Consider the following 17,288-nt stretch of genomic DNA (forward strand, 5'->3'; position numbering starts at 1 on the left):
TGGTTATTACCGCTCCTGAATTTCCTCCAGATACATCTGAAAAGTAAAACACATCACTTCCTGTGAGCCAGAGGATTCCACCAGGAAGGAGCAACCAGCCACTGAGTGTTCAGAACAACTGGGAAAGATTTCATAAAGCTGATATTTGTTGGATCCATGCTGTGATATAATGTCACATATTAGCTCTGTGAAAATAGAGCATGAATAAGAAATAATAAGTGTAGACCTGAATGGTGTGTGTGTATCAGGTTAGAACTCAGTTTAAAGCCAAGTCTTATAGTTATTCTAAACAGGATTCTAATAGATACTATACTGTATATTGTACACGATGATGGTGCAGACAGCTTGGTCACAATAAGTCAGGATCCATCCACAAAAACATGATGATCTTGACTGTGACACACAAAAAAAGTGCATGTTCCTACCTTGAATCGCACTTTCTTGAGCATCATCCTCGAATCCAGAGGAGTAGACAGTAGCAGAAATGAGATGTTACCAAACTTTTCCAACTCCACGCTCCATTCAGGAAAAGCAGCCTTCAACAAAACCCCAATGAGTCGATCCTCCGATTCCAAATCCAGTCAAAACATCCAAACTGAATCACCGTGTGCTCTGCAGTGTGAGGTGTCTGCCTGCCGACTGTGCGTTTAACATGCCAAAGACAACAGTGTCTGCTCCAGTGTCGCCCTGCTCTCCCCTCTCCCTCTCCCTCCTCTGAGACCCTTTACAAAGCTTATCAGCCTGCTCATTCATTCGTAAAGCGACACACCCTCTTTATATGACTGGAGGGCTGCTATTAACACCCCCCTCCTCCAGCAACACCCCACAGTCCAAATATGGGTGCTGGTAAGCTCTCTTGAACTAGCCCCCTCTGACCCGTAAAAGCCCCCCTCCCACACACACACACACTCTTCATCTCCCAGCATTTACCCATCTGTTGGGCCGCAGCGTCTCAGCTCAACATCTGACTCGCCCCCATCTTCACGGCTTCTCCTGTCACACACAGGAAAGCCAAAGTGCTCCATGCTACAGAGCAGAAACATCATTTATACTGCAGGGCTGAGGACTGTAATGGATATTTAATAATCTGCAGTGATATCAAGATTTGGCAACATTGCTCTGAGCCTTTATGTTTTTTTCTGTGAAGTTAATATATTGACACAAAATGAGACCTAATGTGACTAAAAAAAAAAAAAAAAAGAGAGAGACTGGTTTGACCTTTGACGCCATGCTACTGCAAACACAAACACATAAAAAGTGCCACAGAGTCAGTCACCTGTTCACTGTCAGTGAGGCAGTTCCAGTCTTTAAGCATATCTCAAAGCAGCCAAGATGACCTGAATAGTGGGATTTCTGTTTAGGTGCATTGTTAAAAACACACAAAAGCCCAGCAGAAGCATGGTCAAACATTTTGGACAATTCAGAAAGTTACAATCAATTTAAAGAAAGTTGGACAATATTTTTTTTGTGTGTCAAAGTGTTGATGTGGCTGAAACACTTTACCACCATGCACTGAGACTGAAACATTTCGGCTACATCACATGATTTCTGCTAAATTAGGACCTTCAACCCCGAACATTCGAACCCTGCTACCTCACTGCCATCTGGGGTTCCCAAAGTGGAAAAAGTAGCTGGGTGCACCTTTAATTTAACGTAATTTTAACATTTTCATATTGTTTCCAGCCTCCATGTATTCTATCACATGGTACTTACAATGCATTACTATGTACAAGTGAGGTGAACACATAGAATGGTTCTATTTTTATTGTGGACTTTTAGATGGACCACATTCCAGTTTAAACCTTTCATGGCCTCTAATCCACAAGTTGTTGGGCCCCCATAGATCTTCTAAAGCAGTGGTTGCCAAACTGGGGGTCGGAACGCCTACAAGTGGTTGAAAGATAAATCTCAGTGGTTGCAAGATAAATCTCAGTGGTTGCAAGATAAATCTCAGCGGTTGCAAAATAATAAACAGGATAGGAAACGGACTCTCGAACTTTCCTTCTAATCTTTGCTTTTCAGCCACAGTGGCAGATTTCCATGGCCCCCAGAGGATGCATCCTAATTACTTTTCATCAAGCGCCACCATGAGATTTTAATTTTAATCTGTCAAATACTTCTGACATACTAGTGACTTTCAGCCTCAGCTGTACTTTGCGTTTAGTGCTACTTAGCAAATATTAACATTCTAACACGGTAAACTAAGATGGTGAACATGGTAATCACTGCACCTGCTAAACCTCAGCATGTTAGCATTATAATTGAGCATGCACTAGCATGTTAGTGCTTAGCTCCACTGTGCCTAAGTTCATCTTCAGTGCTGCTAGCATAGACTCTTAGTCTTGAATTATCAGATCATTTAACCTAATTGTAGCATCTACATTTTTTTTTTTATTTTTTTTTACTTTTGCACTTTTAGGTTGAACTGCTAATAAGTCTTGGACAGATGCAACCAGAACTAAAGGGCTACAAGGCTGGACTTAAGGGGTTCACAAAGCAAAAAGGTTAGGAACCACTGTAAGTCACTAAAGGAGCGGTACAATAAAGATCAGACGTGAGTCATGCATGTGGAAGTGCAAGCTGTGGCTCACTGCTCCATGTTTAGTCTGGCTTCTGTGACCCTCACAGTGAATGCTAATGAACAATGTCCCATGTGACAGGATGAGTCATTCTGAGAGCTTTAAGGTGACTGTGGTTAGTCATCACAAAACACCACAATAAAATACCTCAAATTTAAATTGAGTTAATGCAGGATATACATGTTTTGTATATCTAAAAATAATAGTATGTATCTGGGTGGCTCATTTAGCCAGTTACACTGTAACTGTGCTGTTGTGGGCCATCTCTGACTGCCTCTCGTTTATATCAACTTTTTTTATAAATCAATCCAATGTTAAATGTCATTAAAATATGAATAAATTCTGCCTTGCAAGCAACAAATCGACAAATGTAATTCATAATGTCATGAAAACTTCTTGAGACTCTACTAAATAACTCCACCTACATGGAACCAAATTCATAAAAACGCCCAGAGGCAGAGAGCTAGAACCACTGAACTACAATACATTCTCGCATGATTGACGAATCCCAACTGGGTAACTTCCTGGTGCTTTATAAGTGCATCACCAAAAACAAAAACAAGTCAGACTTTCAATAATACATTTTATTCCATTAAAGAGATTCTTTTTTTCCTAATTGTACACTGGAATGTTAAGATTCCCCTTCAGTAATTTAGTTAAAAATGCTCAATCTAGTCATTTTCAACCCCACATACACACAACCATTGCTAAATTGAAATTTGGGGAGTACAAATGAAAAAAAAAAAACAACAAAAAATAACAAGAACATGAAAGACAAATGTTATATTTTGAATAATGCAGATGTACTATGAGAATGTAAGTAAAGGATGACTAGGTGGACGAGCAGGGGTGTCGGCTGCAGATTACTGCGATGGCTCCAGTAGCCTCTCTGCTTACCTTGGATGTGAGGGGAGCGGGTGGAATATCAGGCCGGCAGTCTCTGATCCCTGGTGTGCGTGTGCAGACTTCCACTATCATGGCAACACACATCCACTCCCATCTCTGATCTAAAACGCCTTATGGGATGTTAGATTAGGGGCTTGGATGTTGTTTCTGGGCTGCGTTCAAAGTACTTTTACTGTGTGGTATCTGAGGGCTGATCATTGGACTTAAATGGACCAGACTGAAACATGGCGTCTCTTTTCGACAAGTTTTTGACAGTCGTTGCAATGGTGTTACAAAAAAGAAAATTCAACAGATGCAATAGTCAAATATATTTACTGGTAGGTAACTTTGCCCTGCAGCTGAGAATTCCTTACATGTCATGCTCTTCACTGTCAAATTTCAATATCCAGATTAGTGGTAAACAATGACAAAGTATACAGCAAACAGTAAAAAATATCAAAGTTAAAAATAAAAAGGACACGTCGCAGCAATTTTGCTGATAACCGCAGACAGAACAGACAATATACTGAGCACAGAGCCATATTTTGCTTTTCAGCGAAGAGCCAATGTGTTACCTCTCTACAAAAACTGTCAGTGTCCTCACAGGAAAGAAAAAAACCCAATCATCTGAAGTGAGATATCAATAGAGCAAATCACAATAGTTTAACGATTAAAGAGACAGGCTTATAAATGATTGAGACAGCTACAATTCTGCAGTTATTATGGATAAGAAAATCTGAGAAGAAAGAAAGCAAGAATCCCATTCAAGGTGAACCATTGCAATGCGAGTGTGCAGAAGAAAGGTTGTGGAGGATGCGTGATTCTCGGGAGATGCTAAACTACCAGCGCTCATTCTAGTGGAGACTGATGCAGTGGCCTCAGGTCCCTGTTCTCCCTCTCTACCTCCTGGCAGGGTTTTACTGATAGACTGACGAGAAGACGGCCGCCGGCCTCTCCTGCACCCCCGCAGTCATCCTCTACTTAGTCTGAAGTCCTCTTTACAGTTCTGCTTTGTGAACACAACAGCATCAGTGTAGTTTTCTTTTTTGTGTGTTTGGTGGTTTTTCCTGTTCAATTAACTCTATATATAGATGATCCTCTCTCATACAAACATATAAATACACCACCGCTGCTCTGCTCCACCAGAAGAAGAGGCTTTGCCAGAGGGCTGACGTAGTCCTGTCGATGTACACAGTCTTTGAAATAGTATACAGGGTGGGCAGGCAAGAAATCTTCAATCTTTCTCTGTAGCATAGATTTGGACTTTTTTTGTTGGTGATTTTTTTGATTTTGCTTTCTTTGAATATTTTTTTACAGGATTTCATATTTGTCGACAACAAAGGAGGTTTCTGAAGAGAATCTAACAGAGCTGTCTCCATCTACGTGAGTCACTTTGGTAACCTGGGGGGAAAGAAAGGACCAGCATTAACCAGCATATAAGGAACATTACTGAGCACTGTATACAGTTATCTATCCATAACATGTCTTCAGCCCGACTGGTATTGGAATTTTGAGGCCAATAACTTATATTGTTGTCGGGTTTTTTTAAACTCCCAAATATCAACTGATAGTAATTTTATAAAAACATAAACAAACTATCTTGATATGGATCCCTTAGATTGTGTATTTTCTGTTTTCTTTCTATTTATCGGTCTAGCTCAATTTCCAAGGTGATGTCTTCAGGTGTCTTGTTTTGTCCAACAGTCCAAAACTCAAACATATTGGACTAAATACACCACAACGACACTCAGTGGCCACTACTAGCTACACCTGTACAATCTACTGCAATGCAATACAAACAGCTCTGTCATAAATTTTACCTTTACAAAGTTTATAATGTTTAGTTTTTGTTGACATTGTCAGAAATGTGTAAATTCAATTCAAGGTCATAGTTAAAGGTGGTGTTGTACTGGACTACATTCTACTGAGAAGTGTTTCTAATTTTTGTTGGCCTCCCTATTTACATACATGAGGGGGGCAGAATATTAGAAACATCAATCTCAATATAATGCAGTCCAGCACAACATATCATTAACTATGAACTCAATGCAAAAACATTATTTAATTAACACCTGTGACAGTGTCAAAAAACCTCAACATTACAGGCATCATAAAGGTCGACTTTATGGCAGAACAGCTGTATTGGATTGCATTCGATTGTACGGTAAACTCACCGGATCCAGTGGTTAATGAAGAAGATTCCAAGCACACACAGAAACCCCTGACAGGTAACACTTCTTTTCAGTAACCCACCTGGATGTCGCAGTAGTTGCGCTTGGACACAAAGGACACACTGATGGGGAAGAAATCATTGGGCTGTCCGGCGACGCTGAACTCCAGGCTGCCAGTCTTGTTGTTGGCATCGATGACAGGTAGGCACCACTCCAGAATGTTTCGCCTGCTGTCGTGTTTGTACTCTCCATCCAGATCACCAATCACAGGAGCTCCCACACCAGACCTGCGGGAAAACACAAACACGAGATATGTCAAGTAACATACAGAGGTTTTATGATTCTGAAGTGGCATGCATGCTAATAGATTAAGACACCTGGTGCCAGAAACACTTCTTTGAGGATCTTAATTATTAAAAAAATAAAAAAGGCACAGCTTTCTTAAACTGAATAAAACAGGTTTCAATACGTGTACCTTTTTATTTATCTGGGGAAGTGTGTTTTGTTAATGCTATTAATTTAAAGAAGCGACAAACTTTCACAGCTGACAGCTTCCCATTATAGGTTTAGACTGCCGTGGAGCTTTGGGGATACAGTGTAAGAGTGGCTTCAAATTAAAACTACAATATTAACCAGTGTTTTAGGTCCTCTGACCTAAAAGCTATTTCAGACCCTTCCACAAGAATACAGTTGGGAGAAAAAAAAAAAAAAACATTTTACACTATTATGCTGATCTCAGGTCTGAGTGTGTATCAACTGCAATAACACCATAACCCAAGAAAACTCATTCAGAGCTTATACATTTGTTCAGTAGATGTACTTACGGTACAGGGATGCTGATGACCACGTCGTTGAGCTCGAGGCTCTCCTCCTGCAGCTCGTATTCAATGTTGACATCACAGCCACTACCACTCTCTGAAGGCCAGCAGTTTACTGTGGAAGGAATTTTATAATTGTGTCTTCACTGCACAAAGACTGTAAAATGGTGACAGTGAATAACTGTATACTACAAGGCTCTCATTATCTAATGAAACAAACAGCAGCATCACATCAAACTGGCTTTACTCCACCAGTCCCCAGATAAAGCACATGTATTGGAACTTACTGGTTAGAGGTATGAGGGCCTCATCTGTAGTCTGTAGTCTCCACTTCAGCACACCAACATCGTTGTTGAGAGGGAAGGACTTCTCTGGGTTCTTCAGGCCAATCACTGATTCAGCTGTGAACAACTTCTTGTCCACATTGGGATGCGTCTGAGAAGAGAAGACAGAAAGAAACACAATTATCAATGTAACTGTCATTATTCACGTGTGTGTTGATGCATTCCAGTATAAGTCATTTAAAATACTGAAAATGGAAGGGCAACAGTTTTTAAGGGATAGTTTTTTTTTTAAGTAACTGGTGGTTTAGTATGCCCCTTTCCACTTTTTCCCCTCTATTGCATTCATGTGTATGAGAAAGAACATGCCTCTTTAAATTCATGGCATTATTCTCCTCCATCTAGCCTATTATCTTTCATGCATTTGGACACATCGTCATGCATTTATCATTTACTTTTAGGGGTGGAATATATTATTGTGTGATATAAGAATTGATAATGATACAACATATAAAAGTATTTAAGATCTTAAGCTTTGACAGAGTATTGAGAATTGATGATAATAATGTTGAATTATTGCTCAGCCTTACTTCCAAAATAGTCAGATTTAAAAGCATGAGAGGTGATATCTCACACTGTAGCATCCTCATCCTCTAACAAAAAACATTATTTACATATCATCACTATAAGCTATACTGTTGAATGGCACAACATCACTTCCCAAGCAAATGTTTATAATATGTGGTAGACCTACTTGCAGCTGCAATCCTTTGTTGTCATTATTGTTGATGATGAGGCGAATGCGCCCATTCTTGTCGTCTGTGACTCGGAGCGTCACCATGCCCAGCACCTCCATGTTCTGCAGGCCGCCATCACGACCACAAGTCAGCGAGATCTTCTCCTCCACACGCAGATGTACACTGGAGAGGAAACATGTCCAAACAGGCTTTAAGTAATCAGTCACACAGAAGACAAATCAGTCAATACTTAAGGAAATGTATGCGATGTCAAATAAAGATATTTTCATACTGAAGAGTTGATAGTTTTGAGCCAATACTCTTACATTTGACCACTTTCGTGCCACAAAGTTATCAAAGTGTAAAAGCCTAAAAAAAGCATTTGAGCTATTAAAGAAAAACAAAACTGTCTACTAGTAAATGATTGTATTTATGGAAGTGAACAGTGGCTTAATACAGGACAGGAGAAGCTTCACTTATTGGTTTTGCAGATAGACCTCAAAAATATTGTAGTTGAACGACTCTGAATAGCCAATTTCTGATTTTAATACAAGACAAATATCTTCTCCATGTTCTGTCGAATCAATATTTAATTCTAATCATAAATGAAACACGGATACGTCTCCATTCAATTTAAAAGTGCTTCATGAAAAGCTTGGCTTGAGTAGAATTAAAAGCAGCTACTGCTGCATTCAAGTCTATATCCTTTTCAGTGTGGTTCAGGAAATGTCAATCAAATTACTGAAAATCAATGTATTGAATTTAAAAAAGGTAAAAAGAAAATTACAGAATAACCTATGCAGTCATAACATTACAAAAAACAAACATATGTTGGATGGAAGTGTACACTTATTAAGTCGACGCGGAGTTGTGGTTTTTATAAACGCTAAACATTATTAGTGATGTTTTTTCTACGACAGACCTCACCATGCTTATGAGAGCTACATTAATGACTCCTTCGCACAGTTACAGTAGAGTCCTGTGAACCTGCCAGTCCAGCCGCACTACTCTAAACCATGACAACTCAGAGTTGAGACCAGGAGGCAGAGTTGCAGACCTACACGCTTCTCTGCGCTTCCAGAGCAGTTACCCACCCAAAAGTCCTTAGTGACGGTGTCTGCCCCCCAACACTTAACTTAATAAAACCAAAAGTTAACAGAAGAGGAGTTATACATAAAAAGCTAAACAAAAAACACTGAAATAGCACAAAAAAATAGGAGAATTAAATGTGGACTCTTAAACATGAGATCTCTGACATCGAAAGCTGTACTAGTGAACGATTTAATATCAGAGACTTATTTTGTCTTACTGAAACTTGGCTGGGTCACAAAGAATATGTTAGCCTAAATGAATCCACTCCGCCCAGTCATATTAATACTCATATTCCTCGAGGCACCAGCTGAGGAGGGGGAATTGCAGCCATCTTTGACTCAAGCCTATTAATCAACCCTAAACCTAAACTAAATTATAACTCATTCGATAGCCTTGTTCTTAATCTTTCACACCCACCAGCCAATTCTATTTGTTATAGTGTACCACGCTCCTGGTCCTTATTCTGAGTTTTTAATCTGAATTCTCAGAGTTTTTAATCAAGTTTAGTCCTTAAAACCGATAAAGTAATTATTGTAGGTAATTTCAATATTCATGTGGACGTTGAAAATAATAGCCTTAGTACTACGTTTATCTCATTATTAGATTTGAATGGCTTTGACAGAGACATTTAATAGTCTTTCCACAAAATCCCTCATTATCAGACCATTATTTAAGACTTTTGAACGGCTATTGCTGGACTACACGCCATTAGGCAAAAATTCTTACTCTAGATGTCTATCTGCTATTGCTGTAGCTAAATTCAAGGAAGCAATCCCATCTGCATTTAATTCAATGTTATCTCTCAATATAACAGAGGACTCCTATGCAAATCACAGCCCCTCTTGTTGATAGTGCTGCAGGCTCACTGCGAACGACACTCGACATATCGCCCCTCTAAAATAGAAGATAATAAAATTTTAACTATTAGAGGAAAAATTAATCACTGATATATATTTTGACTGCTTTGCTCCTATCGACCTTCTTCAACTAACTTCGACGATTAATTCATCTAAGCCATCAACCTGTCTCTTAGACCCCATTCCAACTAGGCTGCTTAAAGACGTTTTACTCTTAGTTAGCACTTCTTTACTGGATATGATCAATCTGTCTTTATTAACAGGCTATGTACCGCAGTTCTTTAAAGTAGCTGTAATTAAACAGCTTCTTGAAAAGCCCACTCTCAGAAAGCAGTCGCCAATCAGTTGTGTGACTTTATAAATAACAATAGTTTATTTGAGGATTTTCAGTCAGGATTTAGAGCACATCATAGCACAAAGACAGCACTGGTGAAAATTACAAATTACATTTTAATTGCATCAGACAATGGACTTGTCTCTGTACTTGTCTTGTTAGATCTTAGTGCTGTGTTCGACACCATTGACCATCACATCCTATTACAGAGACTGGAACATGTAATTGTCATTACAGGAACCGCACTAAGCTGGTTTAAATCCTATCAGATCGATCTCATTTTGTAAATGTTAATGGTGAGTCCTCCGTGCACGCCAAAGTTAGTCACGGAGTTCCACAAGGTTCTGTGCTTGGACCGATTCTATTCACCTTATATATGCTTCCTTTAGGCAATATTATTAGGAAACACTCCATAAACTTTCATTGCTATGCGGATGATACCCAATTATATCTATCAATCAAGCCAGATGAAACTAACCAGTTAGCTAGACTTGAGGTATGCCTTAAGGACATAAAGACCTGGATGACCTGCAGTTTTCTGACATTAAATTCAGACAAAACTGAAGTTATTTTACTTGGCCTAAAACACCTCCGAGACACATTATCTAAAGATATAGTTAATCTAGATAGCATTGCCCTGGCCTCCAGCACCACTGTAAGGAACCTCAGAGTTATCTTTGATCAGGATTTATCCTTTAACTCCCACATGAAACAAACTTCCACCCACTGCCTTCTTTCAACTACACAACATTGCAAAAATCAGGCACATCCTGTCTCAAAATTATGTCAAAAAACTAGTCCATGCATTTGTTACTTCTAAGTTGGACTATTGCAGTTCCTTATTATCAAGCTGCCTGAGTAAGTCTCTTAAGACTCTCCAGTTGATCCAGAATGCTGCAGCACGTGTACTGACAAGAACTAGGTAAAGAGATCATATTTCTCCAATATTAGCTTCTCTCCACTGGCTCCCTGTAAAATCCAGAATAGAATTTAAAATCCTTCTCCTCACCTACAAAGCTCTTAATGGTCTGGCACAATCGTATCTTAAAGATCTCATAATACCTTATTACCCAACTAGAACACTGCGCTCCCAGGATGCAGGGTTACTTGTGGTTCCTAGAGTCTCCAAAAGTAGAATGGGAGCCAGAGCCTTCAGTTATCAAGCTCCTCTCCTGTGGAATCAGGTCCCAGTTTGGGTTCAGGAAGCAGACACCATTTCCACATTTAAGAGTAGGCTTAAGACTTTCCTCTTTGATAAAGCTTATAATTAGAGCTGGCTCAGGTGAGCCCTGAACCATCCCCTAGTTATGCTGCTATAGGCCTAGACTGCCGGGAGACTTCCCATGATGCACATCTTTCCTCTCTTCTCTCCCTCTCAATCTGTATGCATTTTTATCCCATTACTGCATGTTACTAACTCGACATCTTCTCTCTCCCGTAGTTCTGTGCTTTCTCGTTTCTCTCCTTCTGTCGCTTTCAGCGGGTATTTCTGCCTCCAGCACTGCAGAGTCTGGATCTGTGGTAGTGGGCCACTTGCTGCTCTTGTGTTCCTGCTCGACAACTGCTACTACAGTTGTTGTTATTGGCTCTGTTGGTAATACTGTCATTTTTCCTATAGCTGTCATTCCTATTATTATTATTATTATTATTATTATTGTTGTTATTATATTAATAATACCACTACAATTACATTATTACTATTTGAAAAAATTCTAGGCGGTATTTGCAGTTAGTTTTGTAATTTTGCGGCATGCCATGCTCCTGCATTATCCTGCTTTGCTCTGTGTTCAATAAAGCAGCTGTAAAAAAGAGCAATGATTTAACTGACAAAATAAGATTCATCTTGGAGGCTTCTCAACTGATCATTCAAATAATCAACGTATAGTTATCAAAGGCACCATGTGACCAACCATGCCACATCAACCCCAAATAACGTTTTTGTCAAACCATTGAGGAAGATCTTCATTTTTTCTTTGATATCCTCATTGTAATCAGATTATCAAAATGAATAGATACATGAACATCAGTACTTAGTTTCATCATAATTAAATAAAACTAACAGGGCTAAGGCCCTTCTATGCTCAGACAAAATCTTCAGTATTATTTGATTTCTTACAATGTCTGCAAGAACCACAGTGTCACTTTTAATCTTGGGTTTTTGCACTCCCATTTGGCCAACTTTGGTCAGTAGAAACAAGCATTGAAGCTCTAATAAAAATTAACAATTCCAGAGGAATAAACAATATTTAATTATATAGACCATGATGTGTCTGTACCTCTCCACATTGACTGGTGGTGGTAGAACTTTAGATACATCTGAGCCCCTCTTTCCTGTGGTGGGCATGATGGTTTCACCCTCAGACTTGAGCTTGTCAACAAAGTTGTCCACCTCTTTCCCTTTAGCACCCAGTTTGAGAGCCTTACTGGGTCCACTTGGTCTGGAAAGAAAAAAAACAAAAAAACACCATCTTTGAACAGTACTCTTCAGCCATTAAAAAGAACATCAAATTCTAAACACTCCAAATCAAAACTACAATGATTAGCCACAAAAGTCCCTGTGCTACACAATGAAACCCAATACAATAGCAAAAAGTGGTGTTCAAATCCAAACTTATTTCACATATGTATTTCTTGGAGTCGTACCTGACTGGAGCCGGTGTGATCTTGGGCTTCTCAGGCTCGACAATGGTGTCTGTGATGATGGACCCTGAGGAGACGCTGGTCATGCCGGCGCTGCCGAAGCCGCCAAAGGCTGGCACCTTCTTTCCAGAGCGCTCAGCGTCCCTCCTAGCCTGCTGCAGCTCCTTGGCCTTCCTCCTCATCTCTGCCTTGGCCTCTCTTTCCTGAGTCTGTGGATTAACAAAAGAACATTCAAAAGATGTTCTAAATGATATGACCGTAACACATTGAGAGAAAAACATAATTTTCACTTGTTTCAATTGCTGAAAACTAGTGCACTGTTAGGAAATGATTTTCAACACAATCAATAGGATGGAAAACATCTATAAAAGCCATTTCTGCACATCTGGAGATTTGTGTAAATATATACAGTACGGTAGCCTCATCTACCATGTGATACAATGCACACTTTGTATAAGACGTAATATAGTACATTGCTACAATGACCAATTTCCCCACAGGGATCAATTAACTTTATTTTATCCAATAAACCAGACAGACACAACAGTGTGATCTCACCTCTCTGACAGCACGGAAAACCTTCTCCTCATGGGAGTCCATCTCTGTGAAGGTGCGGATCTGAGCCAGGTTGACGTTCTCCCTGTAGCCTAGTGCCACAATCTCATCGAAGGCAAAGATAAGATCAAAGCAGTGCTCCGATATTTCGCTCTCCTCCAGCACGCGACAGTATTCTGGGATCTGGAAGAAAATAGACAACTGAACCAGAGTAAACATTTTAACATTTGGCACACCCTGCCACCAGAAAAGTGACAGAAAAATGATTTCTGCATGACAGTCGAGGCTAGAAGCTTGACTGCTGACAACTCCACTGATCACAATGTATCTGATCCTGAATAAAAACACTACAATTAAGCATTGGTTCTTTATGCTGAACACTGACTATAAACACTGTTTTCTGATCATTTTTGTGGCACTAATGTACCTTTCATCTATGTCTGATAAGCTGATTGCTCGCTACTTTAAACATGTCAAAGAAATACCAGTTGCTGTACAGTATTAATACAGCTTGAAGTTTGAAGCTCTATGTATTAATACAGATGTCAGGCTCTGAACAATTGTAATGAACATCCATTTGTCAACCAGTCATCACATACATGAAACAACGGCAAGGCATATTAAATAAATTACAATAGTTTGAAAATCCCTAAGAAGTGTCAGATTACTTTAGGAGCAATGACACTTCCCATAAAACAAAGGGAACAAGGCAATGCAGCACGGTTTTCTGATAAATAAATAAATTCAGTTTGCCAACAGATTTCCTCAAAACAGATTTACTTTAAATCAGAAAATCAATCAAATGTAAGTTAAGTGAGAAATTCTGAAGGCTTTACAGGTTGTGGTCATACTGTGCCTCTGATGGAACCTTAGAGATATGACAGTTAGCTTTTCCTTATCCAATTTTCTGCTTACTCTGCAATTAATATTCCCCTAATTTAACACATCGTCTCACTTTCAGTCATGAAATACAAGAGTGAGACCCAGTGTTGAACATGGCTTTGCCTCAAACTTTGCCATTAATACAGTGCATGTTAGAATAACTCAAAGGGCTAACAACAAGAACCAGGTGACAGGTGCTGACAGGTTTCAGTGACTGCATGTAATGGATGTGTGAAAAAGTATACATCCATAACATGCAGCCATTTACATAAAATTATGAGTAACTAGTATGAACCTACAGACAGGGGAATCATCAAAGTAAATGCCATTTCTTCACACTTCCATGTGACAATGGTAACTTCACATCACACTGATGACAGACATAAATTAATTTCTGGGCATAGACAAACAGAAAGTCAGCTCCATGCTTCCTTACCACACGAGAGAAGAGTCTGAGTGTCTCCAGGTCCTCCAGGATGTTGCTGTTCTTGGTGGTGATGAGGACCATGTAGAGCTTCTCCAGCGGCTGGTACACATAGCGAACACTGTCTGTTTCCACAAACGTGTGCTGCTTGCCCGTGTTCATCAGTTTAGGGAATGCAGCCAGGAGACCCTCAATGCGTGTCCGGGTCATTTCCACAAACTGCCGTGATACAATGGCCTTTCCGGCCTTGGTGCACACCGCCGCTGCCAACAGCACCTGTAGGGGAAGAGAAAACGGACTGTTGTGGTGCCTACAGACCTTCAGTATTATAAAACACATTGTACATCCATAGTTTGTTTGAGCATGCACGTTATCCAAAGGCACAAGTAAGTTACGGGGATACAGTAACTTAATGGGCAAATTAGGTTGAAAGTTCCCCCTTTTACTTAAACTTGCAGTAACCAGAATTCCCACTAATGTTTACATACTGCTAGGGAGAGCAAGTCTTGCCAAGTTAAACATAAGCACATTTAATATTGTGTAGCAGTTCAACTTATATTATTGGTTCACCCTGCTCAAGGCCACCTACTATGTTGAGTCTTGGTGGAAGAAGACTGGAGGAGTAGCTGGCAACTAGCTGTGCAACCTGACATATATGCCGAATTTCACGATGGTTAGAGGCGATTCAGAAGACGTTAAATAGCGTTTACGATGCGTGAATGTCTGCCAAGAAGCAAAGTAGACTTTGAATCACCAAAAATTTGAATGGTGCTTGGTGAGACGTTCTCATCACACTAGCTAAAGCTTTCCATAACAGTAAATTAACTTACATAAAATTGTAAGTTTTGCTTAATACAAGCAAGCTTAATGTAAATACACTCTTTATTTCACTCTGGTAAATGAATGACCGAACTACCTTCATTCCACGTTTACAATGGCTGAAGTTGAAAATGAAAGACTGCGATGGATCCGAACTTGATATGGACAAGCAACAACTGTGGTTAACGTTGATAGTCCAGAATACATGTTGCAGCAGCTGGCTAACCATAATGATAATGCAGATGTATACATAGTAAAGGTTTGTTTAAAGACGGTATCCAGTGTTGCCTGGCTGAGAACAATATGACAGCAGGTAACGTTAGCTCGGATAAGGCTAGTGACAGGAGCTAACCCTGGCGCTAGCTTGTAAAGCTAGTTAACGTCAGCAATGTCTGCACACTCAGTGCCGCCTACCCACCTGAAATTTGACTTTGTGTAATGAAACAACGATTCATTTACTTGACTTTGGCAACTAAATATAAGGTTATCGCTGTCAGCCCAGTAAAAAGCAACGTTTGGTTTCCCTTATTTCGCTCTTGGGAGAACCTAGCTAACTGATACATAGCTTTAGCTAGTTGCCAGGTTAGCCAATGTTATGATAATTGCTAGGCCCGATAAAAGCCAGGGAAATATCTTGATTTTCGTCTGTCACTCACCATTTTGGTCTCTCTCTATGGTACGACGATCTTCCGTCTCTCGTGTTTCTTGCTTTGGTGATTTCTAGTCACTCTGGAATAGCAAGGTGCGAATATACAGTCGACTTCAAGTTGTGTGATTGTTAGCTAGCTAGCGTCAATATGGCAGCAGTACAGAGCCACGTCTCCACCGGAAGAGCAGTGCTAGATCAGCCCACCGTGGAAACCAATGACGTGGGCCCCAAAATGTTGTCCTTGTTGCATAAATGAGTTTCTCGCACTCCTTCCACAGGCGTTCCTCCTTCTTCTTCTTTAGATTTATCCGATGGTGCCAACCACTTACATTACGAGCTCCACATGTCTACCTTTCACTCACATTTCGTCTGTGTTGAATAAGCGATGGTTGCAATCAGTGGCAGTTAATAAACTTTAATCTCCATCATCATAATAATTCATCATTAGGCAATATGACGGAGACATCACCCTGATGGGATGACCATTGACAACGACCACCATTATCAACAGAAATCATTTAAACTTTCAAACGTAAGCGTTTTCTTTTCCTAAACTATATTCGTATTGAGTGTTAAAACTGATCGTAGCCTAATCTAGTTTAACTTTCGCAACTTCTATGTGTCTCTAGTTCAGAGTGTTTTAATTCATTACCACACTAATAATCTTATCATGTTGGGCTGCCTGCCTCTAATATGTGTCAGCTGTAGGTGTCTGTGGCAGGTACACGCTGTAATATAGAATATCACGTGATTTATGCAGTATATCTTTGCAGAAGTCAGTGCTCACATAATAGGATATTTCACATGTTGCAGTTCACTGCAGATGGGATTGTAGGCTACCTCATTTGCACATCACTTGTACAACACAAAAGTGTCTGCCAAATGAATTCATGTAAAATAACTTAAAATTATTCATTTACTTTTTTGGGTTTATTTTGACGTCCAGTGTGGATTGCAGAGTTTTAGAAATGAATGAATAAAATAGTAATACATTTCATAAAGATGAATATATGATCGAACATTTAGTTTACATTTTCACTCATACACACACTGTGTCAGTCAAATTCAGCTTCAACCAACCCTTATTTGTATTAACATGGAGAGCCAGCGCTGCAAAAGAGTTAAGTACATTAAATGGTGGATTACATATGTTACAAATAGAAAACGTTTAAAACAGAAAATACATCTTTTATGAAGAACAAAGAGAATAAAACTCAGTTCTAATAAGCCTTATTATACCTCCTCGTTGTGTTTGTCATGATATAGTAATTTCAGACTGTTTGCACTGAACTGTCACTTTTATTAGAAGGTTGTTGTTGTTTTTTTTAATCAAAACATCTGCTTAGTTTCACAAACTTTTTAGCTCATCCTCTACCACAATGCTACAGAATCCCCAGTGTTGCAGTAATTGTTTTTGGTCACCAGATGTCATTATTTAAACTGTGTATGAAGGGTATGGAACCACACTGTCAGCTCTATTTATACAGGAGGGTTTTAACATGTTTCACAGTTCCTTCCACTCTCTCCCCAAAGAGTGTCTGAACATTTCCTTTTGGCAATATTTT

General features: G+C 39.6%; 2 protein-coding genes across 2 annotated transcripts in view; both read right to left on the minus strand.

The window, feature by feature from the left end:
- The window catches only part of phldb1b (pleckstrin homology-like domain, family B, member 1b), a 116,766-nt gene extending 116,062 nt beyond the window's left edge, over window positions 1–704 (minus strand). Inside the window, exon 1 of the mRNA XM_044203946.1 lies at window positions 426–704. Coding sequence (XP_044059881.1) covers window positions 426–452 — 27 coding nt within the window. The 5' untranslated portion in view covers window positions 453–704. The remainder of the gene's footprint in view (window positions 1–425) is intronic.
- Window positions 705–3,145: 2,441 nt separating this feature from the next.
- LOC122878666 (coatomer subunit delta) lies at window positions 3,146–15,980 on the minus strand. The gene is made up of 10 exons (XM_044201764.1): window positions 15,731–15,980; window positions 14,268–14,531; window positions 12,953–13,132; window positions 12,398–12,603; window positions 12,031–12,192; window positions 7,489–7,654; window positions 6,741–6,888; window positions 6,460–6,568; window positions 5,718–5,922; window positions 3,146–4,865 (listed from the first exon to the last, which is right to left on the minus strand). The coding sequence occupies exons 1-10, from the start codon at window positions 15,731–15,733 to the stop codon at window positions 4,776–4,778; spliced, it is 1,533 nt and encodes a 510-aa protein (XP_044057699.1). The 5' UTR covers window positions 15,734–15,980; the 3' UTR covers window positions 3,146–4,775.
- Window positions 15,981–17,288: the final 1,308 nt, after the last annotated feature.

Source organism: Siniperca chuatsi, linkage group LG7 (assembly GCF_020085105.1).
Source record: "Siniperca chuatsi isolate FFG_IHB_CAS linkage group LG7, ASM2008510v1, whole genome shotgun sequence".
Taxonomy (NCBI): Eukaryota; Metazoa; Chordata; class Actinopteri; order Centrarchiformes; family Sinipercidae; genus Siniperca; species Siniperca chuatsi.

What these genes read in the sequence shown, in the direction of transcription:
- LOC122878666 (XM_044201764.1), bottom strand. An exon ending in ATCACACCGGCTCCAGTCAG is followed by an intron (nt 12,193 to 12,397) that starts GTACGACTCCAA and finishes TTTTCTTTCCAG; the next exon opens with ACCAAGTGGACCCAGTAAGG. An exon ending in GCAACTACTGCGACATCCAG is followed by an intron (nt 4,866 to 5,717) that starts GTGGGTTACTGA and finishes CTTTCCCCCCAG; the next exon opens with GTTACCAAAGTGACTCACGT.